At 50.6% G+C, this 25,755-nt stretch overlaps 1 protein-coding gene across 1 annotated transcript in view; it reads left to right on the plus strand.

The window, feature by feature from the left end:
• plxnb1b (plexin b1b) overlaps positions 1–25,749 on the plus strand; it is a 67,485-nt gene extending 41,736 nt beyond the window's left edge. The window contains exons 6-39 of the mRNA XM_056605298.1: positions 2,347–2,475; positions 2,699–2,799; positions 3,770–3,902; positions 4,531–4,690; positions 5,571–5,679; positions 6,568–6,676; positions 7,005–8,096; positions 8,511–8,645; positions 9,083–9,199; positions 9,589–9,682; positions 10,149–10,318; positions 10,778–10,929; positions 11,240–11,345; positions 11,599–11,735; positions 11,949–12,125; positions 13,454–13,694; positions 14,009–14,251; positions 14,792–14,971; positions 15,303–15,451; positions 15,879–15,979; positions 16,435–16,652; positions 16,867–17,045; positions 17,764–17,830; positions 18,456–18,602; positions 19,882–20,047; positions 20,302–20,405; positions 20,524–20,608; positions 21,025–21,191; positions 22,186–22,346; positions 22,673–22,820; positions 22,957–23,021; positions 23,151–23,226; positions 23,345–23,419; positions 23,532–25,749. Coding sequence (XP_056461273.1) covers positions 2,347–2,475; positions 2,699–2,799; positions 3,770–3,902; positions 4,531–4,690; positions 5,571–5,679; positions 6,568–6,676; positions 7,005–8,096; positions 8,511–8,645; positions 9,083–9,199; positions 9,589–9,682; positions 10,149–10,318; positions 10,778–10,929; positions 11,240–11,345; positions 11,599–11,735; positions 11,949–12,125; positions 13,454–13,694; positions 14,009–14,251; positions 14,792–14,971; positions 15,303–15,451; positions 15,879–15,979; positions 16,435–16,652; positions 16,867–17,045; positions 17,764–17,830; positions 18,456–18,602; positions 19,882–20,047; positions 20,302–20,405; positions 20,524–20,608; positions 21,025–21,191; positions 22,186–22,346; positions 22,673–22,820; positions 22,957–23,021; positions 23,151–23,226; positions 23,345–23,419; positions 23,532–23,636 — 5,598 coding nt within the window. The 3' untranslated portion in view covers positions 23,637–25,749. The remainder of the gene's footprint in view (positions 1–2,346; positions 2,476–2,698; positions 2,800–3,769; positions 3,903–4,530; positions 4,691–5,570; positions 5,680–6,567; positions 6,677–7,004; positions 8,097–8,510; positions 8,646–9,082; positions 9,200–9,588; positions 9,683–10,148; positions 10,319–10,777; positions 10,930–11,239; positions 11,346–11,598; positions 11,736–11,948; positions 12,126–13,453; positions 13,695–14,008; positions 14,252–14,791; positions 14,972–15,302; positions 15,452–15,878; positions 15,980–16,434; positions 16,653–16,866; positions 17,046–17,763; positions 17,831–18,455; positions 18,603–19,881; positions 20,048–20,301; positions 20,406–20,523; positions 20,609–21,024; positions 21,192–22,185; positions 22,347–22,672; positions 22,821–22,956; positions 23,022–23,150; positions 23,227–23,344; positions 23,420–23,531) is intronic.
• Positions 25,750–25,755: the final 6 nt, after the last annotated feature.

Genomic DNA, 25,755 nt, shown 5'->3' on the forward strand with positions numbered 1-25,755 from the left:
TCTTTCTATCACCAATTAAAACGATTGATGATTAATCCATACACACGTCAGCACTAAGCTCTTTCTGCTGCCGCTTGCTATGTCCTGCTTGTTGCAGGGAATTCCTGTTTGTACACGTGTCTGTCTGCATACGTTTGTCTAAACGTATGTTTGTGTGCAATGTTGTTCTTTTTTTGTCTTTTGTCCGTATTGCTCTTGTGTCTTTAAACTGTGTGTCCAGCTCTGATGTCTTGTAGGAAGCCTTTCGAAGCATGGTCAGGGTCAAGGTTGGGGTGAAATAGCCTATTGAGGCCTCATCTATTTAGTTATCCTTTTAATAGGAAGCAGTACCAATGGCATGGCCTTATTTTTGCCATCATGATGGTCCCATGACGGCCCCTGCTCTGTGCCATCCGTCCCAGAGTAACAATGTAGCTGCTACCATCGCATCCACCATGCACCGTCCCCATGGCTCGACACGAAGAGAACAGCCCTGAGAAGGTCCTAATGCTGCAGTCATGAGAGGGACAGAGGGGGGGTGTTGTGGCTGCGAGGGAAGGTGGGTCCCAAACGGAGCAGAGCAGAGGTCACTGTAGGGTCGTGTGAATACGATGCGTTTCATTCAGGGTCGGAGAGGAGACCAGAGGAATGTCCTGTTGGCATGCTGTGCAGCATGAAGGCCTGAAGTGTGTCGTTTAGGGGGACCATTGTCAACTCCTGCCTCTGGTTCCATGGGCTTGGTCTGCTGGAGCACGTCCAGACAGTGGCGCTGAAATCCTGAGGCATGCTTCTACGCATGGAGCAGCAGCGGCACAGACAAGGCCCCAGATACTCTGTTGGTCAGTGGATCTGCTCACCTGATCATCGGACAAAAGGCTGCACTGGATCAGTAGGTTGCCGGTTTGGTCCCCTTGTGGTGGGGTTCCTGGTCAAGACACCTAGTCCTAACTGCTCCCGACGATCTGGCTGTCCTCTTGCATAACCCCAACACCATTGTCTGTCTATGTGTATGAATAATTTAATGTGAGAAAAGGAGTTTGAAAGCCTGTGAAATTAAAAAATTAAACCAAAGAGGTGGGGAGATAATCTAGACAACATTCACCTATCTATTATGTCAGCAGACATATATTGGCCTCTAGGGAACAGTGGGCAGACTCACAGACAGTTGGCCCTTTGTGGCTGTTTTCTCAATGGCTGCCTGCGGGCTAGACCTCAGCAACAGCAGTAGAATGGGCACAATGACAGCCATTAACCGTGTTTCAGACGTTTCGTAACCACATTGCCTGCATCGCTGCTGGCCACGGGCAGGCATTATGAAAAGCAACAGTGTTGGCTCCTTGATACATGCGGTCCTCATCGCTGTACTGTTTTCACAAGCAGCCCTAAATAGGGTGTTCTTTCATGGAGTCATGACACCGGAGGCTGTATGCGCTGGTGGCACTGGCTTATTGACAGTGAGGATGACGCTGATTGTCAGCTCTTTGACACAAGAAGACGGGGTCAATTCATTACCACGGCATTGGTGGCAAAACATCAATATTCTGGGAATGTCAGGGTCTATGATTGAAAATAAAGACGTCCAACCCCATTCACCCAAGAATAGCAATAGTGTTTGGATAATCTTTTCAGCGTTTATATTGTCGAGTTCAGCTGGTGAATGTGGTTGTGGGAAAACAGAGGATGGTTGTGTTTTGACTCCTAGATAACATCTCTTTCTATATCAACTATTTCTCTAACTCTGCTGTGGTTTCCGACCCTCCCCTCTGTTTCTCTTCCTGGTCAGGATGTGATGTTATAAAAAGCTGGTCGTGCTCTACACGGTTCCCCACATATCTTGGTAGATACTACTGTATTTTCTTTCCTCTAGGTCTTCACACAAACCATCGCTGTGGCAAAAGCTAGCAAATATTTAGCATTCAGCACACACGGGATGCTCCTAGAATCACCTGAACCGTTCCTTGCAATGCAGTGGAAATCTGATGACAGAATGAAATTTAAATTTCATTCTCAAATGTGTTACAACAAATAGCCAGTGAGCAGGTGTTGTATCTTGGCTCATCCTAGATTGTCTTGGTTGCTCAGAGATTTTTTGTTTGCATCTACAGCGTGGAACAATGCAGTTTTCGTGCGATAGACAAATATGCCAGACACACTGCCCCTCAATCTAACAATAACATTAATACTAGTATTATAGCGCTCTGAGCCAATACCCCACAACACAACCCATCACAACAAGGCGCCTTTTCTTTAGGTTGATTGCAAGTGAATCCCTATTGATTGACATAACTGCGAGTTGTGCACACACAGTGGGATGAGGAGGAGGATGAAGATGATGATGATGATGATGATGAGACTGCTGTTCCCCAGGTGTACCTGGGACCAAACGGCGAAGTGGAGGAGTACGCTGTGGTCCCCGTTCAGCCCAACACCCCCATCAGCTCAGACCTCATTCTGGACCAGAAGGAGGAGCACCTCTTCATTATGACCTCGACCATGGTGCACACTCACACACACTCGCACACACGCTATCAAATGGTAACACACACACACACACACACACACACACACACACACACACACACACACACACACACACACACACACACACACACACACACACACTATCAAATGGTAACAGGTTGGCACAGGCACACATTATCACATACATCTTAACACAGGACCACAAACTCTAACATGAGATGGCCCTTATGTTTCCCAGCTCCAGAAGAGGCCTGTAGCGGAGTGCCACAAACACACAGACTGTGATTCCTGCCTGCAGGGCCATGACCCGTACTGTGGCTGGTGTGTTCTGGAGGGCAGGTGAGTTCAGTTTACTGTCTCAGTCATGCTGTGGTGAACCAGGGTTTCGCAATTGCTGTTTCCGGATGGAAATCGGTGGCAGGTACATGGATTTGTGATCCAGACTGTGGCAAGTGATCACTTGTGGCTGTCTAGAACCCAAAGCAGCAATAGACCTTCACATCGTAGTCCGATAAACACTGTCACCGTGACACTAATCATGGGTCTGCCACTTGAATGTTGCAGGGCCCGGGTAGAAGCCTAAGCTAGTGGAGGTTAGTCCACTACCGGGGCCCGGCTACAGAGAGGAAGCAGTCCCCTAATGGGCGTCATGGGGGACACTGTGGTTATACAGCCATGACACGTCCGTGAGAAGGGTCTAACGCGTGTTTTGACTTGTAGTGTTGAGTCAGTCTGCAAATACATTTACAAATTGAAGGCATTTTATTATCACACCTTCACGTGCTTGAAAGAAAAAGACATTGCAACTAATTTAAGCACTTTTATTCTGATGCCATAAGGACCAGGTTGAAGGGACAGGTGATGGGGGCTAGTGTATTTCCAGCACTTTATAGACGACAGTGCTCGCTGCAGAATGGATTCACCCTGCAGTCTGCATTACTAGAATCTCATCACAGTCGGGGTCTTGAACTGTGCGTGCAGAGATCAGCGACTATTTCAAATGGTTTCATCAAATGAAAAAGAGCCAAAGGGTATAAAAGGTTATACATGGGAAATGTATCCACAAGGGAAGCTTACTTAGGCCTGTAATGAGCCGCGGAAACACGCTCCATTTAATGTATATCACGTATTTGTTTTGCGTGCTGTGGTTTTCATACCTAGCAAAAGTGGCGTTTGTCTTGAATTCGTCAGAGAACATAAGCAACTAGCATGCCTGACTCAGGTGTGACTGGGATTTACAATATTTACAATAAAGTAGCGTTGGAAACTCGTCCCTAAACCCACCGCGTTTGCCCATGTGTCCCTGCAGCTGTGCGCTGCAGTCTCAGTGTAAACGCAGCAACAAGACGGGCCAGTGGCTGTGGAGCTTCGACATGGAGCAGCAGTGTCTGTCCGTGCAGGACCTGCAGCCCTCCAACGTCAGCCGGGACCAGAGTCGCATGGTGAGCGCACGCACGCAGACACGCACACACAGAAGCACACACACACGCATGCGCACGCACACGCAGACACGCACACAAACACACAATCACACAGACACGCACACACAGACAAGAACACCGAAGCGCTCAATCACAAACACACAGTATAGTCTTTCTAGTGCAGAACTCTTATTTGACAGTGTGTGTGAATATGCATTTGAAATAAGATTGTTTTGGGTTTATAGGGTGATGCCTCAAGGATGTATTCTAATCCCACGCTTTCTTTGAGGTGTTATTATTGGCTAAAGAGCGCACAATAGTGAAAACAATAATTTGTCCCTGAACGAGACTCCCAGGCATGATGGCATCTGTGTGTATGAGCACAGCTTACTCCAAAGGGTTTCAACAGGTTACCAAAACCCACACTACAGCTCTGCCTTACACACACACACACACACACACACACACACACACACACACACACACACACACACACACACACACACACACACACACACACACACACACACACACACACACACTAGCCTTTACGATCTTATAGAGAAGATAAGAGTTGGAGCTCTGTCCCGGCCTGTCTCTGTCGCTCTGAATGGTCTGTTCACCACACCACTCTCTCCTGCCCTGCTAGATCGCCCTGTCGGTCCCGGGCCTCCCCGGCCTGGGGGAGGGCGAGGGCTACTCCTGCCTGTTCCAAGACGGGTCCAGCACTGCCGCCACCACCACCCCGACCGGCGTGACCTGCCGCTCCCCGGACCCCTCCAGGGTTCCCATGGTGCAGTCGGGCCAGGGTGGGTGAAGCGTCCGGGGCTTGATGGGCAGCACTGAACTCAAGGGACTTGGCTCGCTGTCTTGCATTTCCTTTTGTGTGTGTGTGTGTGTGTGTGTGTGTGTGTGTGTGTGTGTGTGTGTGTCTGTGTCCTTCGCAAGCACACAAGCAAACAACGCACCCTGCACACAGACAGCCAGTCTGCTCTCCAGCCCTAGTGTCGGCTAGTGAGCAGAAACAACAGTTCACTTCTAGGGGGGGTTGTTTATCACCGGCTCAGGGCACTTAATTGTTTTCGGTAAGTCAAAGTTGCGATGATGCAAGTAGATCAGTGGGCTCGGAAGAAATAATTAAGGCGTATATTTGTAAACATGGGAACACAAGTGCAGTCACGCAATGGTAATCCTAATAGGCCACGTCAGCAGGCAGGTCTCTCTGTCTCTCACTCTTTCTCTGTCTCTGTTTGTGTTTGTGTCTGTGTATGTCTCTTTGTCCCTTTGTCTCTATCCATTTCCCTAATTGTGCTCTAATCTCTTTTATCTTTCCTTCTCTATCTCACACACACACACACACACACACACACACACACACACACACACACACACACACACACACACACACACACACACACACACACACACACACACACACACACACACACACACACACACACAGGTCCTTGAGTGGCCTGGATACCGGCCTAGGTTAGCATTAGTCTAGCAGGTGACAGACATACTTCAGGTCGTGGGAATCAAAACACTATGCAGGAATAGTTTGCCACAGGAGACGAGTTGTGTTGGTAAGCTTTAGCTGTGGGTTAGCTAAAGGCTAACAGGGGCACCTTGATGGTAAGCCTTTAATGTGTCTCTCTTCTGCGTCGTGTGTTTTTATTCCCGCTGTAGACTCCATCACGGTCACCTTGTCCGTCCGCTTCGGCGGCGTGAGCGTCACGCAGAGGGACTTCACCTTCTACGACTGCACGGCCGTCAAGCAGCTGTCAGGCAGCAAGCCGTGAGTACCTCCCCCACACCCTGAGTTACGGCCTTCTGTCTGCACAGCCCCGCCGCCAGCTCCATCCAGCCTCTTTCCTCAACTCTGTCCTGCATCCGTCCTGCCTCTGTCTAGACCTCTGTCTAGACCTCTGTCCTGCCTCTGTCTAGACCTCTGTCCTGCCTCTGTCTAGACCTCTGTCCTGCCTCTGTCTAGACCTCTGTCCTGCCTCTGTCTAGACCTCCGTCCTGCCTCTGTCTAGACCTCCGTCCTGCCTCTGTCTAGACCTCCGTCCTGCCTCTGTCTAGACCTCCGTCCTGCCTCTGTCTAGACCTCCGTCCTGCCTCTGTCTAGACCTCTGTCCTGCCTCTGTCTAGTCCTCCGTCCTGCCTCTGTCTACACCTCCGTCCTGCCTCTGTCTACACCTCCGTCCTGCCTCTGTCTACACCTCTGTCCTGCCTCTGTCTACACCTCTGTCCTGCCTCTGTCTAGACCTCTGTCCTGCCTCTGTCTACACCTCCGTCCTGCCTCTGTCTACACCTCTGTCCTGCCTCTGTCTACACCTCTGTCCTGCCTCTGTTTCTGACCGCCAGGGGATGGTTGCTATTGGATTAATTCACAAGGCGTCAAACGTCCCATCTTCTCCCTCTCTATCGCGGTCTTTCCCACTCCGTCCAGTCGGTCATTTCCTCCTGTCTACATATCCCTCTAAATGATACACTGCTCCGAGATGTAATTATGGGAGTCTCTGTCGTCCTGTGTTTTAATCAACCTTGGCTCAACCTTTCCCTTCCTCCGCCCCCTCTTCCATGGCTCCTATGTATTTCCATGTGCTCCTTCTTTCCACTAGAACATTACTACTCTGCTGTGCCCACTGTATGACACTTCCAACCACTCCCTCTCCCCTAGGTGCCATGGTTGCGTGGAGAGTCGCTGGGGCTGCAACTGGTGCGTCCACCAGCACCTGTGCACATACAAGTCCAGCTGTGAGGAGGGCGTGGTCATCTACAACCAGCATGTGAGTGGAACCTGTTTGTTCGGCTGGTACATATTTTTGGTGAATTGACGAGAGCATTTGAGTCCACGGTGGTGTTTTCATTGCCCTCATCGTTCCAGGATGTGCAGACATCAGTCCGAACAAAACACACCGTCAGGCACATGAATCCTCATCAGCAGTAACACCATGACGCTGGCCTTATGTGTTATACAACGCTGCATTTTGAGTTGCATTTCCACCTTTGAGTTGGGTCATTATTTTACTTTGCCCTTTTGCTTTGATTTTTTGCCCCACTCCCTCCCCCACCCCCTTCTCCCCCTATCGTCTCCTGAACCTTCTCCTCTCCCAGTTTAAACTCCCTACCTCAGCTCCGCCCACAAACAGACCCCCTCCTGTTCCCCCCACCCTGCCGGCCGTCCCGGCAACGACAAGCACCACCTCCACCACCACAAGCACCACCTCCACCACCTCCACCACCACCCCCACCACCACCTCCACCACCACCACCGCCACCACCCCGGTGACCACCCCCATCGCCCCAACCACAGCGACCCAGGCCCCTCCCACCCCCACCACGACGGGTCCCACTCTGGGACCCACCACCCCGGCCCCGCCCACCACTCTGGAACCAGCGGCCCCGGCACAGACCACAGCCGCTCCTCCGGACATCGTACCCTTGGCCACCGTTCCCACCGCCCCGCCCTCCGCCCCGGACCCCGAGTCCCACCTAGTCCCGCCGGAGGAAGACACCGCCACCCGGGGGCCCGCCGTCGTACCGACCGGCGTGGGGAGCGAGGAGCCGGCCACGACTCCCAGCCCCGCCGCCGTCGTCATGGAGACCGAGTTGGAGGCCGAGTTGGAGCCCATCACCGGGGCGGCGCCGGCCGAAGAGGCCCAGCAAGGGCCGGCCACGGAGACGGCCCCGTGGGAGACGGCCCCGTGGGAGCCCCCGAGCCCACCTCCAGCAGAGTCTGCGTGGGGCCCCGGTCTGACGGAGGCCCCCGGGGCCCGCGTCACCGGGGGCTTCTCCGGGCTCCGCCCCCTGCCCACGCTTTTCCCCGTGGGGGAGCCGCTCGAGGCCGAAGACGAGGAGGGAGAGCGGGCGGGGCAGGGCCCCCCCGCGTCCACCCTCCGGTCCCCGCTCCCCGCCCCGCCCACCGACGGAGCGCCCGAGCAGCTGCCCTGGGAGGAGGAAGAGGACGAGGAGGAAGAGGAGGAGGAGGAGGAGGACCGCAACCAAGGGGTTTCAGAGGGAGAGGCGGGGGAGGACGCCAGTGTGGGCGTGGCCGGAGACAATGACACGGTCAGCACGTTCTCGGCCGCCACTCTGCTGTCGGGGGACGGGGAGGGGGGCCGCGACCCCGCCGCCTCGTTCCCACGCCTGATGGACACGGACTCGGAGCCCGACTACCAGTATGATGTGAGCGATGGCTTCCTACCGGTGAGTTCAGCCCGCTACTCCTCTTCCTCCTCTTCCTCCTTCTTCTTCCTCCATCGCTCCTTGACCCCTGTGTTGGGGCCCTGGCCGCCTCAGACACCCCCCTCCCCGCCTCCTCGTCCCCTTGTCTTTCTCTTTCATTTGGGATCTTTTTGTGTGTCTGCTATAGATCACCTTGAAACACAACCTCTGAAGTGGTTCACCGCAGCACTGGCTTCCCCCGTCTCCCCATGTTGTTGGCTATCACGGCTCTAAGGGTTCTGATTCTGCATTCTGAAGGCTGGGTTCATTGTGTGTGTGTGTGTGTGTGTGTGTGTGTGTGTGTGTGTGTGTGTGTGTGTGTGTGTGTGTGTGTGTGTGTGTGTGTGTGTGTGTGTGTGTGTGTGTGTGTGTGTGTGTGTGTGTGTGTGTGTGTAGGGGGACGAGGGTCCCTACGTCAGCGTGGGCCCCTCCGCCTGCCCGTGTGTGGAGAAGGTTCAGGGCTCGTCGCTGCTTCCTGTCCAGGTGGAGCGGAAGATCACACTGCTTGCCCACAACTTGCACCTCTACCAGGTAGGCACACACACCACTACAACGACAAGAGTGACAGACAAACACAACACTACAACGACAAGAGTGACAGACACACACACCACTACAACGACAAGAGTGACAGACACACACACCACTACAATGAGAAGAGTGACAGACACACACACCATTACAATGACAAGAGTGACAGACGCACACAAACACACACACACCACTTCAATGACTAGAAGGATAGACACACACACCACTACAATGACAAGAGTGACAGACACACACACACACACCACTTCACCACTTTGAGTCTGCCTTGTGTATGAAAAGTGCTATATAAATAAAGTTGCCTTGCCTTGCCTTCAATGACAAGAAGGATAGACACACAATTATGTTAACAGGATATATGAATTGTATCATCAGGGGGGTAGTGTGTGTTCCCTGAGGGTGGTTTTGTGCGTGTGCAGGACAAGGAATACCAGTGTGTGCTGGTGATCGAGGGCCAGACGGTGGTGGTGGACGCCTACGTGGAGACGGATGAGTTCAACTCCTCCATCTTCTACATCACCTGTCAGCAGCACAAGGTCAGCAAGCTCCACCCTGATCTAGGGTGGAGCGTTGTAGGCAGAGCCTCAGAGTGGAGAGACAGCACACCTCTTTACTTCGGATACTTTGAATTAATCTATTAATTTTAATATTGTTGTTTTATATATTATTTGTATTTCATTTTTGTTTGAATATGACTTTTAATTTGAGGATAATTTTGTGCTTTTTGTGTTCAACTTCTGGTGACAAATTTGATGAATTGATAGAAACCGGAAGTTAACATTGGACAGTCAGGCTCTCAATAAAGGACTTGGCTACTAAATGTCATCGGAAAATCTTAAAAATAATAAATCTCAATGAAACGGTATCAAATAGCAGAAGGTCCTCGTGGTATGTGGAGGAGACTAACATGTGGTTCCTTCCTCAGTACTCCTACACCTCGTTGGAGGAGGAGAACGACGCTCTGGTGTTCGTCAAGAGAAGGGACACCTTCCATGTGGACAGCGATCCGTCTCTACGTGGTAAGCCGGACAAAGATGGAATTTGTTTGTGTTTCACCACTTAATCCCACCGAGGGGTTATCTAGCTGAATTGAACTCATAACAAATAGACCAAATAAATATACCCCCACCGAGACGCACAACAATCAGGAAAGTTATCGCACCCACATTGGGTTAGGGTTAGGGTTAGGGTCTCTCTCTCTCTCTCTCTCTGTCTCTCTGTCTCTCTGTCTCTCTGTCTCAGTTTGTCTCAGTCTGTTTCTGTCTCTTTCTGTCTCTCCCCTCCCTCCCTCCCCGAAAGACACTTTACCGGCTAAGCATGTGTATCTTTCTACTGTCTAACCCTGCAGTATGACATCACAGAGAGACCAGCGTTGTCTAACCCTGCAGTTTAACCATCACAGAAAGACCAGCGTTGTCTAACCCTGCAGTGTAACCATCACAGAGAGACCAGCGTTGTCTAACCACAGCCGCTCTCTGCCCTCAGTCACGCTGTACAACTGCTCGGCGGGCCGGGCCGATTGCAGCCGGTGCCACACGGTGGACAGGAAGTACGACTGCGTGTGGTGCGGCGGCCGCCGGGCCAGCTGCCTCTACTCCGAGTCGTGCGGCAGCGAGGCCGTCCAGCAGACGTGCCCCGCCCCGCTCATACATAACGTGAGTCTGCACGCGCACGCACGCATGCACAGACGCACGCACAGACACACGCGCACGCACGCACGCACGCACGCACGCACACACACAGGCTGAACCAGACGCAGCTCTGAGCACCACTACACGCGTACACGTCCAACAGGCAGCGCTTTGATCATTACTCTGCCCCCTGAAGGAATCGTTTAATCACTGTACAGCTAGTCTGAGCAGCAGGAGAAACATGTTGCTAACTATATTTGCACTTGTTTGCCATCTGCTGGCCGGTTGCCCGTATGGCACGGTCTGTCTTCTGGGGAACCGCTATGGCCGTATCTCTACTCTGTGGCGTTGCCTAAAGTTGTCAAAACATCATAAGAAGATCAATCCAATATTACATGCCTATATTGCAGGCTGGTGTGATAATCTAATTCAGCAGCTGTCCAGAGCTGTTTCAAAGCCTCATTCCTGCTCTCCGGCCCTCAGATCGAGCCGCTGTCCGGCCTGCTTGAGGGCGGCACACAGGTCACCATCTGGGGCTCCAACCTGGGCCAGAAGGCGGAGGACGTCCTCCACACCGTCAGGGTGGTCAGCGTGCCCTGCACCGTCATCCCCGGACTCTACCAGATCTCAACCAGGTAGGCTGGAGACTAGCCTGGCCGGAGACTAGCCTGGCCGGAGACTAGCCTGGCCGGAGACTAGCCTGGCCGGAGACTAGCCTGGCTCTGCATGTGTGGGCAATTAATCAACTTCCTTTCATGGAAGTTGATTAATTGCAATATTCATTCGATTTATTTTGTGCTCTAGAGAGAATCTAAAACTATGTATGCTGCGTCAAAGCTGCAGAAAGGTTAGCATGTCATGAATTAATTGCTGAACATACAGGGGGCATCATTGAGACCATGACGTCCCAGTCCACTGATGGAACACACTCTGTCTGCTCTCAAGGATCGTATGCAAGACCCAGGCCAGTGGGGGGGAGAAGGTGGGCCAGGTGTCGGTGGAGGTCAGCGGAGGAGAGCGAGGCCTGTCCAGCCAGATGTTCAGCTACCAGGTGATGAACCACACACAATGCCTACATGCAGTTATATGCCGCGCTAAAGATGTCCTTTACAAATGACCACGTCCTTTCAATCTACTCAGACCAAAGGAACCCTTATGTTCACTGCTGGACCAAATGGACCCAGCTTGACCCTACTTCAATTTTTGCTTTTGATAACAATCAAATAACGCTTTTGATTATTATTAAATAACGGAAGTAATGGTAATACTTCCTGAAGTCGAACCCTGATCTCTTCCCCTCCCAGGACCCCTTTGTGATGGGCGTGTCCCCAGAGAGGGGCCCCAAAGCAGGAGGGACCGCGCTGACCATCACGGGGCGCCGCCTGCTGACCGGACGGCCCTCAGGCTTGACCATTACCGTGGGCGGGGTGCCCTGCAGCATGTGAGCACCACCGACCGCAGCGCGCACGCTCACTGACAACCCTGCATGCACATTTTGAACAGCAGGGCTTCAGATGGACCCCATACCAACTTCTGTTCAGACTTCAGGAATCACGAGTTCTTCCTTTGTGGCGCCTTTCTCCTCAACCAACCTCCCGCTCTCCCTTCCTTTCTCTCCTTCTCCTTCCCCTCTCCCCCCCCCCCTGCCCCTCAGTGTGTCTGAGGTGAAGGAGGCCAGCGTGGTGTGTGTGACGGGCGCCAGCAACCGAAGCGGGGAGCAGCGCGTCACCCTGCACTACGGCGCCAGCCAGCGCCACCTGCACACCAGCCTCTACCGCTACACCCCCAACCCCAACGTCACCCGCGCAGCCCCCGCCAGCAGCTTCCTGAAGTACGCCCCCCGTGTGTGTGTGTGTGTGTGTGTGTGTGTGGGGCTACCAGCGATGTCGGTGTGTAGACCCTCTTGCCAAAATGCGCCGCGGCAACGGCTGCCTCGCAGACCGGGGGACGCGCTCCTCTTTCCTTCCTGCCACACTTCTGGACATTGGGCCACAAACATCCTGTGTTTGGTCGCACAAGGGTTGGACGGCAACACAAAACATGGCGTCTTCCTCTCCCTTAAGCTCAGTCTATTGTCGTGGTTCCTTGATCACAGTTCAGTCTCGAGGGCTTCAGAGGCCACGTTGTAGAACAGCCCCAACAGAGCCAACAGCTGCAGCAGGGGCCCCAATGGGCAGCTATTGGGCCAGCGTAAACCGATTAAAAAGAAAAAGGAGGGAAAGTAAATCGTCCTCTCTTTCTCTGTGCAGAGCCAGCCTCATGGCTTCCTGCATAGCAATACCGGCTTATACCGGCTGGAAGCTACTTCCACCCTTCACTAACCCCGGTGTCTGTACCACTCATCACTAGAGTAGGGGGCTAACCCCGGTGTCTCCACTCATCACTAGAGTAGGGGGCTAACCCCGGTGTCTCCACTCATCACTAGAGTAGGGGGCTAACCCCGGTGTCTCTACTCATCACTAGAGTAGGGGGCTAACCCCGGTGTCTCTACTCATCCCTACAGTAGGGGGCTAACCCCGGTGTCTCCACTCATCACTAGAGTAGGGGGCTAACCCGGTGTCTCTACTCACCACTAGAGTAGGGGGCTAACCCGGTGTCTCTACTCACCACTAGAGTAGGGGGCTAACCCCGGTGTCTCCACTCATCACTAGAGTAGGGGGCTAACCCCGGTGTCTCTACTCATCACTAGAGTAGGGGGCTAACCCCGGTGTCTCTACTCATCACTAGAGTAGGGGGCTAACCCCGGTGTCTCTACTCATCACTAGAGTAGGGGGCTAACCCCGGTGTCTCTACTCATCACTAGAGTAGGGGGCTTACCCCGGTGTCTGTACCACTCATCACTAGAGTAGGGGGCTAACCCTGGTGTCTCTACTCATCACTAGAGTAGGGTGCTAACCCCGGTGTCTCTACTCATCACTAGAGTAGGGGGCTAACCCCGGTGTCTCTACTCATCACTAGAGTAGGGGGCTAACCCCGGTGTCTCTACTCATCACTAGAGTAGGGTCAGGGCCACATTCCCACCATGTACTGCCATAGTCCCCTAATCATCCCCGGTCTCTCCCCCCCCAACACAAACACACATCCTGGTATTTAAAGCGCTTTGGGTCATTTGAAAGTGCAATGAATGAATGAATGAATCCTCCTCTCTGTGTGGCCCAGTGGAGGACGCCTCATCTACGTGTGGGGCCACAGCCTGGACGTGGTGCAGGAGCCTCGCATGGTGGTGACCATCGCCCCCCTGGACCCCATCAGCCAGACCCGGAGGAGGAGGAGGAGGAGGAGGAGGAGGAGGAGTGGAGGGGGGGGCGAGTCGCGAAGGAGAGGAGGCCAACCCAAGAGGCTGATCAGAATGGTAGCAGACCTGGTCTGTTCTAGCGACCCCCTCTGCTATGTCAAACAGGTGTGTGTGTGTGTGTGTGTGTGTGTGTGTGTGTGTGTGTGTGTGTGTGTGTGTGTGTGTGTGTGTGTGTGTGTGTGTGTGTGTGTGTGTGTGTGTGTGTGTGTGTGTGTGTGTGTGTGTGTGTGAGAAAGGCCCACATCAATTGTTTTTATTGCGATGTTAAGAGACAGTTTTTATCTACAGGACCTGTAGAGTCTACTGTAGAAACAGCGCCACCTCTGGTCGAATGTTATATTGATGTCTCTTCCCAAAAGCCCACTGGGGTCCATAAAGTGCTGGGATTTGGCGGTTAGTGACCGGTCTCTCTCCTGTAGTTCACGGAGCGCTGTGAGGTCAACTCCTCCTCCCTGATCCTGTGCCGCTCGCCGGCGGTGGACGAGTCGGTGTGGGGGTCAGAGGTCACCGTGGAGTTCCTGCTGGACAACCTGCGCTTCCCATTCAGTGGCCTCAGCGCCCAGCTCTTCCACTACCAGCCCAACCCCCTGCTGCACAGCCTCAACAGGCAGGAGCCACTCAAGGCCTACCGCTATAACCCAGGCAGCTTCATCCAGCTGGAGGTGTGTGTGTGTGTGTGTGTGTGTGTGTGTGTGTGTGTGTGTGTGTGTGTGTGTGTGTGTGTGTGTGTGTGTGTGTGTGTGTGTGTGTGTGTGTGTGTGTGTGTGTGTGTGTGTGTGTGTGTGTGTGTGGGGGGTTCCAGTTATAAATTAAAGGACGTGTTGTCCCTGGTCTCGTGAGCTCCTAGAACCACACGCAGTCGTACTTCCTGTCCACCGTGTGGCACCGGCTGCAATCGGCCCGGCCCGCCGAGCAGTTGTACAGCGTGACTGAGGGCAGAGAGCGGCTGTGGTTAGACAACGCTGGTCTCTCTGTGATGGTTACACTGCAGGGTTAGACAACGCTGGTCTCTCTGTGATGGTTAAACTGCAGGGTTAGACAACGCTGGTCTCTCTGTGATGTCATACCGCCGGGTTAGACGGTAGAAAGATACACATGCTTAGCCGGTAAAGTGTCTTTCGGGGAGGGAGGGAGGGGAGAGACAGAAAGAGACAGAAACAGACTGAGAAAGTGTTATATAAATGACCGCTCTCCTTGCCCAGGGTGAGAACTTGGACCTGGCCATCACCAAGGAGGAGGTGGTGGTCCTGGTGGGCGAGGGAGTGTGTGCGGTCAAGACCCTCACCAGGAACCACCTGTACTGCGAGCCCCCGCCGCAGCAGCCCGGCCCGGGACCCAACGGCAAGAAGCGCGAGGGCTCCGACAGCCTACCGGACTTCACGGTGAGCTCTGCCTGCTGTGGCCCTAACCCGGGGGCCCTGGTACGGGCCCCGACCAAAGGTGTGGCTCAAACAGGACGCAGCTGCTGCAGTCGGTGGCCAGGGGCCTTTCTTTATCAACATGGGATTTCATCCAGGAAAGGTCCCTTGAAAACACGTGGGAGACTGGAATACCGTCGACACGTTGATCCATGGAGTTGCACTACGATGGAATAGACCCATACCCGCTTTTAAAGTGGGGAAACCGTGAACTCATTTGCTTTTGGTTTGATGTTTCCGTGGTGTTTGATGAAACTACAGAAACCGTCTCTGATTTGAACAAGGTGTGTTTCAGGTCCAGATGGGCAACCTCAACTTCTCTCTGGGCAAGGTCCAATACGACACCATGAGCCTGGCCACCTTCCCCATGGAGGCGCGGATTGGAGTGGGCGTGGGGGCCTCCATCGTGGCCCTCATCGTCTTCATCATAGTGCTCATCTACAGGTTTGTGTCTCTCAGGTTTCATGGACATGGAGGAACATCCTCCACATGTTGGTGTGAATGGTTCTAAGATATGTTTACATTCGGAAAATGTTTACAAGGTTGTAAGGAATGTTTTGGAATATGGAATTCCCAATAGCTTTCATAAAAGGTATCTTCGGAACATTGAAGATGTGATAAAAAGGATCTTTGAATGATGACATTTTATTTGCACCAAGTAAGAAGGGCACAACAACAAATTGGTTTATTGGAAAACCTCCAAGGCAGGAGGAGTGGCCTCAAATGGTTAAATAAATGTTAAATATATCACTTTATTAATTCTATTTTGTATCCATCATGTTATCCACTATTGAAAACTCTATAAAAGGTGTGTAAAAGAGGGGGGTTTGCTGATCTAAACAGCGGTTTCTCTCCCCACTGGCGTGTCTAGGAGGAAGAGCAAGCAGGCCCTGAGGGACTACAAGAAGGTCCAGATCCAGCTGGAGAACCTGGAGACCAGCGTCAGGGACCGCTGCAAGAAGGAGTTCACAGGTGAGGACGCCCGAGGCTGCCAGGCCCCTCATCGGCTGAAACGGGGAACACATAACCCCACACGGCCCTGTGCAGGGTCAGTCTGCAGGGCCCTGGTCTAGTCCTCTATATAGTCCTTGTTACCAGACCACTGAGACCATTCACGTGTGATTAAGTGAGACCTAGCTGAAATAATGAGGAAGAGGTGATGTACAGGGAGAAGGCCGTTTAATGGAAGCCTCTCTTCACTGACCAATACAAATATACACCAACCTGCTCATCCTTACAGATTTTCCCGTTCACTTTAGACTTCATCATATCTGAAGTCCTCTCTCTGGCTGGCTAAATGTTTGACAGATAGTTGAATGTGATACCTTCTGCTTGAGCTGCTCCCCCCGCGACCCGACCCCGGATAAGCGGATGACGATGAGGATGAGGACCTTCTAACCAGCCCCCTCTGTCCCCTGCTCCTCCAGACCTCATGACGGAGATGATGGACATGTCCAGCGACCTGGTGGGCTCGGGCATCCCCTTCCTGGACTACAAGAAGTATGCCGAGCGCATCTTCTTCCCCGGCCATCGGGAGTCGCCACTGAGGCGCGACCTGGACGTTCAGGAGTGCCGGAGGCAGACGGTGGAGCAGGGCCTGGTGCAGCTGTCCAACCTCCTCAACAGCAAGCTCTTCCTCACCAAGGTACGCCGCGTAGAGCTGTCACTCTGTCGCCATGCCAACCGTGCCGTGCTTCTTTTTCAGAATGAATGATATCATCAGGATATGGAACGCTTCACGTTGCGCTCCTCTGCACGGGGGAAAAGACTCTGTCTAAGAATGCGGCTGCGTGCTGTACCAATGATCCTGTTTCTGCGTCCTGAATGACACGGGTTCTCTTTCTCCGCTCTCTCACCAGTTCATCCACACCCTTGAGGGCCAGAGGACCTTCTCTCCCAGGGACCGCGCCTACGTGGCCTCCCTGCTCACCGTGGCTCTGCACGGCAAGCTGGAGTACTTCACGGACATCCTGAAGACCCTGCTCAACGACCTGGTGGAGCAATACGTGGCCAAGAACCCCAAACTCATGCTGCGCAGGTGAGTGTTGTGTGGGTGGGTGGGTGGGTGGGTGTGGGTGTGTGGGTGGGTGGGTGGTTGGGTGGGTGGGTGGGTGGGTGGGTCCTGTGGCCTTTTCAAATGCATCCTAACAGATGGTAAGGCAAGTTTATTTATATAGCACAATTTAGACACAAGGCAAAGTGCTTTACATGGTCATGAAATACAGCAAGATTAATAAACATCTAGTATAGAACGTATGTTAGAAATGTGAAAAAAAAATATGAATAGAAATATAACATTTAGATAAAATAGAAATTACAGGTTAAATGGGAAACAGAAAAGTCTTCCGACTTGATTTAAAGGAGCTAGGAGGAAACCTTGTTAGCGGGGGGCTGCAGGGCTGTCTTGGTAGTTTCATGTTTACGCAATGATGTATGGCTTTAACAATGTGATCAAGCTTTTACAATTGTTCTAATTAGCAGTTCATTAAATGGAAATGTTTATGCGTTTTCTATTAGAGAACATTGTAATTACGTAGTAATCAGTGATTGTGAAGGTAGGTCAACATTTTTGAGTTTATTATAATAATGACTATTGCACACCATTAAAAGTTTCAGGCCGTATTGGTAAAGAATAATTTGGCGTCATGGGCCAGCAGCAGGCCTCAGGATATAATACCCTGAAACATTTAGACTGTACTATTTGATTTGCTTTTGCCAAACTTAACCTGATTGTCTTCTCTCTCCCCTCACGTTAGAACGGAGACAGTGGTGGAAAAGTTGCTGACCAACTGGATGTCAATCTGCCTGTATGCCTTCCTGAGGGTGAGTTCTTCAGACTCAGGTCTGATACCTTGCTGAGGATGAGTTCTTCAGACTCAGGCCTGATGCCTTCCTGAGGATGAGTTCTTCAGACTCAGGCCTGATGCCTTCCAGAGGATGAGTTCTTCAGACTCAGGCCTGATGCCTTCCTGAGGATGAGTTCCTCAGACTCAGGCCTAATGCCTTCCTTAGGGTGAGTTCTTCAGACTCAGGCCTGATGCCTTCCTGAGGGTGAGTTCTTCAGACTCAGGCCTGATGCTTTCCTGAGGGTGAGTTCTTCAGACTCAGGCCTGATGCCTTCCTAAGGATGAGTTCTTCAGACTCAGGCCTGATTTCTTCCTGGGGATGAGTTCTTAAGACTCAGGCCTGATGCCTTCCTGAGGTGAGTCCTTTAGTAAGACACAGGCCCGATACCCTCCTTAGGGTGAGTTCTGTGGGGTAAAGGAACGATGCGCAGGGTTCACCTCATCAGCATAGAGTTCAGAGTAGGGAACAAGGAGGTCATGTTGGTCAACAGATTTTGTTTTTTAATTTAGTTTTTGTGAGAGCCACATCCTTTGTTACCCTTTGTTGGTGACTCTGCTGGGGATTCTCTCTACATGCTGTATGTGTGTGTGTGTGTGTGCAGGACTCGGCGGGTGAGTCTCTCTACATGCTGTTTCGGGCCATCAAGCACCAGGTGGACAAGGGGCCTGTGGACGCTGTGACGGGCAAGGCCAAATACACACTAAACGACAACAGACTGCTGCGGGAAGACGTGGAGTACAAGACTCTGGTGAGACACGTTGATAAATATCATCAGGTCTCACACTGAACGCCTGCTGCCGGCCATCAGGCAGGAATCTGGCATGAGCAGCCACTGCATAACAACCAGCAGCCAAACTCTACCACTTCTTCATTCCTCTTTACCATATTCCGGAACATGTATACTGGTCTCCCCCTTTGGTTGACGTTTTCTTTCTTCTGCATGCACCACGGTGTGTCTGCCGCAGAGGTGCCGTAGCTATCTCTGTAAGAGCCGGAGAGAGGTAGTGGCTCATTTTATACTTTATAGGCTGTGGGTGGATGTGTGGGGCTGCGTCTGAGCAGCGCTTCATTCTGATTTCCGTGTCCCAGTGGGGATTGAGCTCAGTCTACCTCCACTTTGTGTGGAGCCTTTCATGTAGAACACCGCCCGTTAAAGCGCTCATACACAACGACGGTACTAACAAACTATTGCTTGTGACACGCTCCCCCCCCCCTTCTAGAAGACAATTTTTGTTAGTGTTTGAATTCCAGCTAATCAGCCGGTCAACTGACACGCTAACAACGACGCTGTGGAGCTGCCCAGTAACATAGTACTCAGTTGTTGATTGGATGTCTTCTGGAGATTTACGAACAGTACTGGCTATTCAGTTCTGCCAATGTCACTTCCAAACAAAAGGAGAAAAGAGAAAACCTTTCATTTCTATTTATGGGATAGGATTATTAAAAAGTAGTCATGATGCATGTGGTTATTCTGGGAATTGACAGAAAATAACCCATATCGTGATGCATATCGTTAAGGAGATTCTAAATGACTCATATCGTGATACATATCGTTATGGAGATATGAATTGACCCATACCGCGATACATATCGTTATGGAGATATGAAATGACTCATATTGTGATACATACCGTTATGGAGATATGAAATGACTCATATCGTGATGCATATTGTTATGGAGATATGAAATGACTCATATCGTGATACATACCGTTATGGAGACATGAAATGACTCATATCGTTATGGAGATATGAAATGAATCATATCCTGAGACGTATCGTTATGGGGAGATGAAATTACTCATATCGTGATACGTTCGTTATGGAGACATGAAATGACTCATTTCGTCATGAAAATATGAATTGAACCATATCGTGATAGGACATTTTGTCCATATCGCAAAGCCCTAACCAATGGTTACTATGACTACAACCCTCTTGGTCACCCTTTCCCAACCCTGACTGGTTCAGAGGCCAGGGCACTAACCTCGAAACCGGCTGTGACCGGCTGCTTCGTCTCCCCCCAGAATCTTAACGTGTTGACTCAGGGCGGAGGGGTGAACGAGAGCCAGCCGCTGCCCTCCAAGGTGCTGGACATCGACACCATCAGCCAGGTGAAGGAGAAGCTGCTGGAGCAGGTCTACAAGGGCACCACCTACTCCCAGCGGCCCCATGTGGACTCACTGGACCTGGGTGAGGTCCCCTCACTCACTCACTCACTCACTCATACCTCACTCATACCTCACTCACACCTCACTCACTCACACCTCACTCACACCTCACTCACACCTCACTCACTCTCACCTCACTCACTCACACCTCACTCACTCACACCTCACTCACACCTCACTCATTCACACCTCACTCCACTCACTTCACTCACACTTCACTCACTCACTCACTCACTCACTCCACTGGTCCCAGCTCATCAGACTGTTTGGTTTCAGAATGGCGGTCTGGTGTGGCCGGTCACCTCATCCTGTCGGACGAGGACCTCACGTCCGTTGTCCAGGGCAACTGGAAACGCCTGAACACACTCCAACACTACAAGGTCCGTGTGCATCACTGTAATGCACTGCCCATACGTGCACAAGTGTACACACACACTGCACTTTTGTCTCATTTGGTGTGTAGTTGTAATGCTAGTTGTGTTGTTGTTTGCTCATCAGGTCCCGGACGGTGCGACTGTGGTGCTGGTTCCACGCCACAGCAAACACATTCACCACGACAACCATGACTACGTGGCGGGAGAGAGTAGGTCCCCAGGAGAGCCGTTGGATCTCTGTGATAGTAACGGGTCCCCTGCGGGAGGCATGGCTGTACTGTGGCCAGCTGGACATACCCTCTGAACAGACCTCCTCCAACCACAGTCTGTGGTGTTATTTACTCAATGTTGACGTAGCCAAGCAACAGGCGCAGCAGTCAATGCGTCTTCTATGTGTATAGGTCTATGCTTTAATGTACCAGGGCACGTCGAGTAGACTTACCTTCACTAGCTCAGTCTTCTACCTGGGCCCCGGTACAAGATACAGAGGAACCCATCCATCATGTTTTTATCCCATGATGACGCATCATTAATGGCTGAATTGAAAATAACATATGCCAACACAATCATACTGTGTTGAGTAGAGCGACGCTGGGTGTGTGATGCTTGTCCATCTTCCCGCCAGAGACCCCCATGCTGGAGGATGCAGACGAGGGGGGGGTGCGGCTGTGGCACCTGGTGAAGGCGGGCGAGGAGCCGGAGCTGCCAAAGCACCGGCGGGGCAGCCTGAGGGAGAGGGAGCGGGCCAAGGCCATCCCAGAGATATACCTGACCCGCCTGCTCTCCATGAAGGTAGGGCTGGGCGATTAATCGTATTTTGATCGTGATTTCGATTTTAGCGTCAAACGATCACAAAATTAACATAATGATTTATTTATTTATTTTTATTTATTTTTTTTTATAGAAAGGGCCGAACAGGTGGACACATCTGTTTAAAGCACTTTGAGATTCTTGAATATAAAGTGCATTATAAATACAATTTATTATTATTATTATTATTATTATTATTATTATTATTATTATTATTATTATTATTATTATTATTATTATTATTATTATTATTATTATTATCATTTTGGATTGGAACATTTTCTTTTTGATCATTTTGTGAATTTTTTTATGCGACATTTCTAAGTTCTTAGTTACTACGTATTGTTTTGGGGGAGACATGCTGAATAAATGCAACATCTTTTTAAACTAAAAAATAATCGTTTTGAAAAATCGTGATTTCAATATTGACAAAAATAATCGTGATTATGATTTTTCCCATAATCGAGTAGCCCTACATGTAGGGGTAGGCTTTACTGGGCCATGAAGGTTGGCTTTACTGAACCATGAAGGTTGGCTTTACTGGGCCATGAAGGTTGGCTTTACTGGGCCATGAAGGTTGGCTTTACTGGGCCATGAAGGTTGGCTTTACTGGGCCATGAAGATTGGCTTTACTGGGCCTCTTTACTGGCTGCTCTCATGGGCGGTTGATTTTCGAAGGGATACAAACACGCAATGTTTTTTTCTTCTAATTCTTACCTTTCCGGAATGCCGTTAATAGAACAATCCGGCCTTCCGGCTTACTGTGAGCAGTCGGGGTAGTCCGGCCACCGTGTCTATTGTCTAAGATTCTCCCAAACGATTGGCTTTAAATATGTCAATCAAACTCTGGTATGCGCGTAAGACCTACACCCACAGACAGCTAAACCAATCACCAATCATCTTTTCCGGATCCACGTGTCAAACCAAAACCAAACCAAGATCATCTGAATCTGCGCTTTGTCCCGCGGTCTCACAGGGAACGCTTCAGAAGTTTGTGGACGACCTGTTCACCGTGATCCTGAGCACCAGCCGGCCTGTCCCGCTCGCCGTCAAGTACTTCTTTGACCTGCTGGACGACCAGGCGGCCCACCACGGCATCACAGACCCAGAGACCATCCACATCTGGAAGACCAACAGGTACACACCACACCTGAGACCATCCACATCTGGTAGACCAACAGGTACACACCACACCTGAGACCATCCACATCTGGAAGACCAACAGGTACACACCACACCTGAGACCATCCACATCTGGAAGACCAACAGGTACACACCACACCTGAGACCATCCACATCTGGTAGACCAACAGGTACACACCACACCTGAGACCATCCACTTCTGGAAGACCAACAGGGACCACCTTTACTGAACCGGGACTCTGCGGGCTCTGCATTTCACCAAACATTTCAATACATCACATGTTAACCACTTTCCTTCCTGCCTCCCTCTTTCCCTCCAGCCTACCGCTGCGTTTCTGGATCAACATAGTGAAGAACCCCCAGTTCATCTTTGATGTGCAGGCCTCGGACCACGTGGATGCGGTGCTCTCTGTCATCGCACAGACCTTCATGGACTCCTGCACCGTCGCTGAACACAAGCTGGGCCGGGTGAGCTGGAGCTGAACCCCCTGGGGCTTGGGTTCACCCCCTGGGGCTGAATCCTAGTTGTGCTGTAAGCCGTGTGCTTATTCTCACTGTGTTCCCTCTCCTGTGTCTCCTCTTGGGCCTCCGTCCACACCACCAGGATTCACCCATCAACAAGCTGCTGTATGCCAGAGACATTCCCCGTTACAAGCAGATGGTAGAAAGGTTTGTCAGTTTGCGAATACTTATTGTGGGGGGGGGGGGGTATTGCATGAAGCTACATTAGTATTTGTGTCATCCCAGTCCAAAGTACAGCAGTGTTCAACGGCTGCCTGGTTTGTTCCCACACCGCAGGTACTACGCCGACATCAGGCAGACCATCTCCGCCAGCGACCAGGAGATGAACTCTGCACTGGCCGAACTGTCCAGGGTGAGCAGAACTGTCTTTACATAAGGGTCTCTACTTAAGAAAAACGCATAGAAATGATGAACATGATGAAGTCTATAATGAAATGGGTCTCATGCTCATGTGGTTCCCCACCTCACAGAATTACTCGGGAGAGTTGAATTACCTTGTAGCCCTCCATGAGCTGTACAAGTACATCAACAAGTACTACGACCAGGTGGGCTGCTCGTGTGTGTGTGTTTGTGTGTGTGTGTGTGTCCCCTAAAACACTTCCTTTTCCCTGTTGGTGGAGGTTGTGCTCCTCTGACCTGTGTTGACGTCCACCTCAGATCATCACGGCCCTGGAGGAAGACCCCACGGCCCAGAAGATGCAGCTGGGCTACCGGCTGCAGCAGATCGCTGCGGCGGTTGAAAACAAGGTGACAGACCTGTGAGCCGTTGGGCTGAGCTGCAGCCCCTCCAGGATCTGGACCTGGACCTCCATCCACCACCGGCTCAGGAGCGTGCATCTGCAGGGGCCGAGAGCCCGAGAGGGAGGAGAGATACACCGACAGACAGACTTTCTTGGATGGGACTGTTGGACCGGCACTAAGGACTCTGATACTCTCATACTAGCCCCGCCCCCATATTCTCTCGTGTGTGTGTGTGTGTGTGTGTGTGTGTGTGTGTGTGTGTGTGTGTGTGTGTGTGTGTGTGTGTGTGTGTGTGTGTGTGTGTGTGTGTGTGTGTGTGTGTGTGTGTGTGTGTGTGTGTGTGTCCTCTGTTCAGTGATGGTCAAACATTTCTTTTGAATTAAGAACTACTCTTTCTTTTATTTGTAACAAACATTTTGTGCTTATTTGTGTAGGATGGAAAAAAATCATTCCCTCTCCTTTCGCATTGCATTAGTGTGTTGGCCTGTGTGTTAATGGTTTCCGATATCCGCTTGATGTGTGTAGATGCAGTAACACACACCTTCCCCTTTTTAATCAGCCTGTGATGTCTTGATGTCTTCATGGGAAACCAATGAAGGCATGACATTTGACCAGTTGTAACACCGTATATTTTGGAGATGTTATGGTGGGTTGATTTCCACCACGAAAGTAAACTTGGCCATATTATTTAATTGTATTGTCCATTACTGTTTATACAAGGTTAAACAAATTCGAGAACAGAATTTTATTATTTAAAAAGGCCAGTTTCTGTAGGTGAACAAGACGAGCTCCTTTACATCTACGAGGAGTTCAATGTGTTATTGCCGCTCTACCTCAACCCATGGGCTAAGGCACCTCAGCAGAAGTGGTTGTATTTTTCTTTTTTTACCTCATCCACATTTACCATTTCTATAGCCATACCAGTCCTCCTAAAATAACACAGGCTGGTATAAACATCGCCAAATGCTGGAAAATCACACAAACAACCGTTGTACATTTTTCATTAATTTCTTTTTTTAACAATGTGCCCCTTTAACACATGTCTTTGAACCCCTGGTCCTTTGGCTAGCGTGTGTTTGGTTCTCAACCCCTTGTGTGAGGGTCCTGGAGTGGGACTCTGCCCTTGTTACCTTAAAGGTAAACATCACTGGAGAGGATCTTAGAGGGGAAGTCAATGTTTCATTAAGGTGTTTTTATTGTGTAACTGTTTTTATTTGAGTCTTTTAATTTTGTAAAAACATTTTCACATTCCTTTTTTTCACAATTTTAAAGAAGAAAATGTTCTAAATGCTGTACTGCTTACGCTGTGTCCATTTCAAAACATTCTGAAGTTCCTCGCTTTGTTTGAAACGTCTCCCTGAAGATTGCCAAACTCTTGCTTTATGTGCTGGAGTGTGTCTTGTATTTTAATTTATTTTTTCTGTGATTACGAGGAGACAACACTGCTGTTACGCAGCATGTTATAGCCCCGTTTAATGGTACTATGTTCATCTCACAAAGCATCTGTTTGAAATCACTTTCTTATTTGAAATTGTGATCAATTGCTGACAACATGAGAGAACATCCACTGTTCCGTGCCAACAGAAGTCTAACACATGTGGAGCTGATGCCTGCCAAACCTCCTGTATGCCTGATTATACCTTATGTATGCCTGCTCATACCTCCTGTATGTCTGCCTGATGTCAAAAGCTGTGATGCACTCTTGACATTTTAGTGACCAAATAGAGATTGGCTTAATCTCTGTCCATCTAATTAATGTCAAAGACCCCTGATTGGGAAAAAGGTAAAAATTTGTAAAATGATATAAATGTATAATGACCCTCTAGTGTTGCGTATGCATCTCCAAATGCTCTATAGGTGTCTCAGCCCAAGAATGTCTGAATGTTACCAATAGGTTATCACTACAGTAGGCCTATCTAACAAACATCAACTAATTTTGTAGAAATGTTTTTTGCTGTCATATAGTTCTGAAGCCTAAAACTTTTGAGGCAGGCCATCTGAGGGAAGATATATATATAAATTCAGCTATGTAGAGCAGGCTCTGCAAAGAGCAGTTTAAAGGAGTTTTCTTACCTTATGTTAATATCATTGTACATAATGGTTTAATAATGTTACTGTAGTGATATATCATGTTTAATAA

This window comes from Gadus chalcogrammus, chromosome 13, assembly GCF_026213295.1.
Source record: "Gadus chalcogrammus isolate NIFS_2021 chromosome 13, NIFS_Gcha_1.0, whole genome shotgun sequence".
In the NCBI taxonomy this organism is placed as follows: domain Eukaryota; kingdom Metazoa; phylum Chordata; class Actinopteri; order Gadiformes; family Gadidae; genus Gadus; species Gadus chalcogrammus.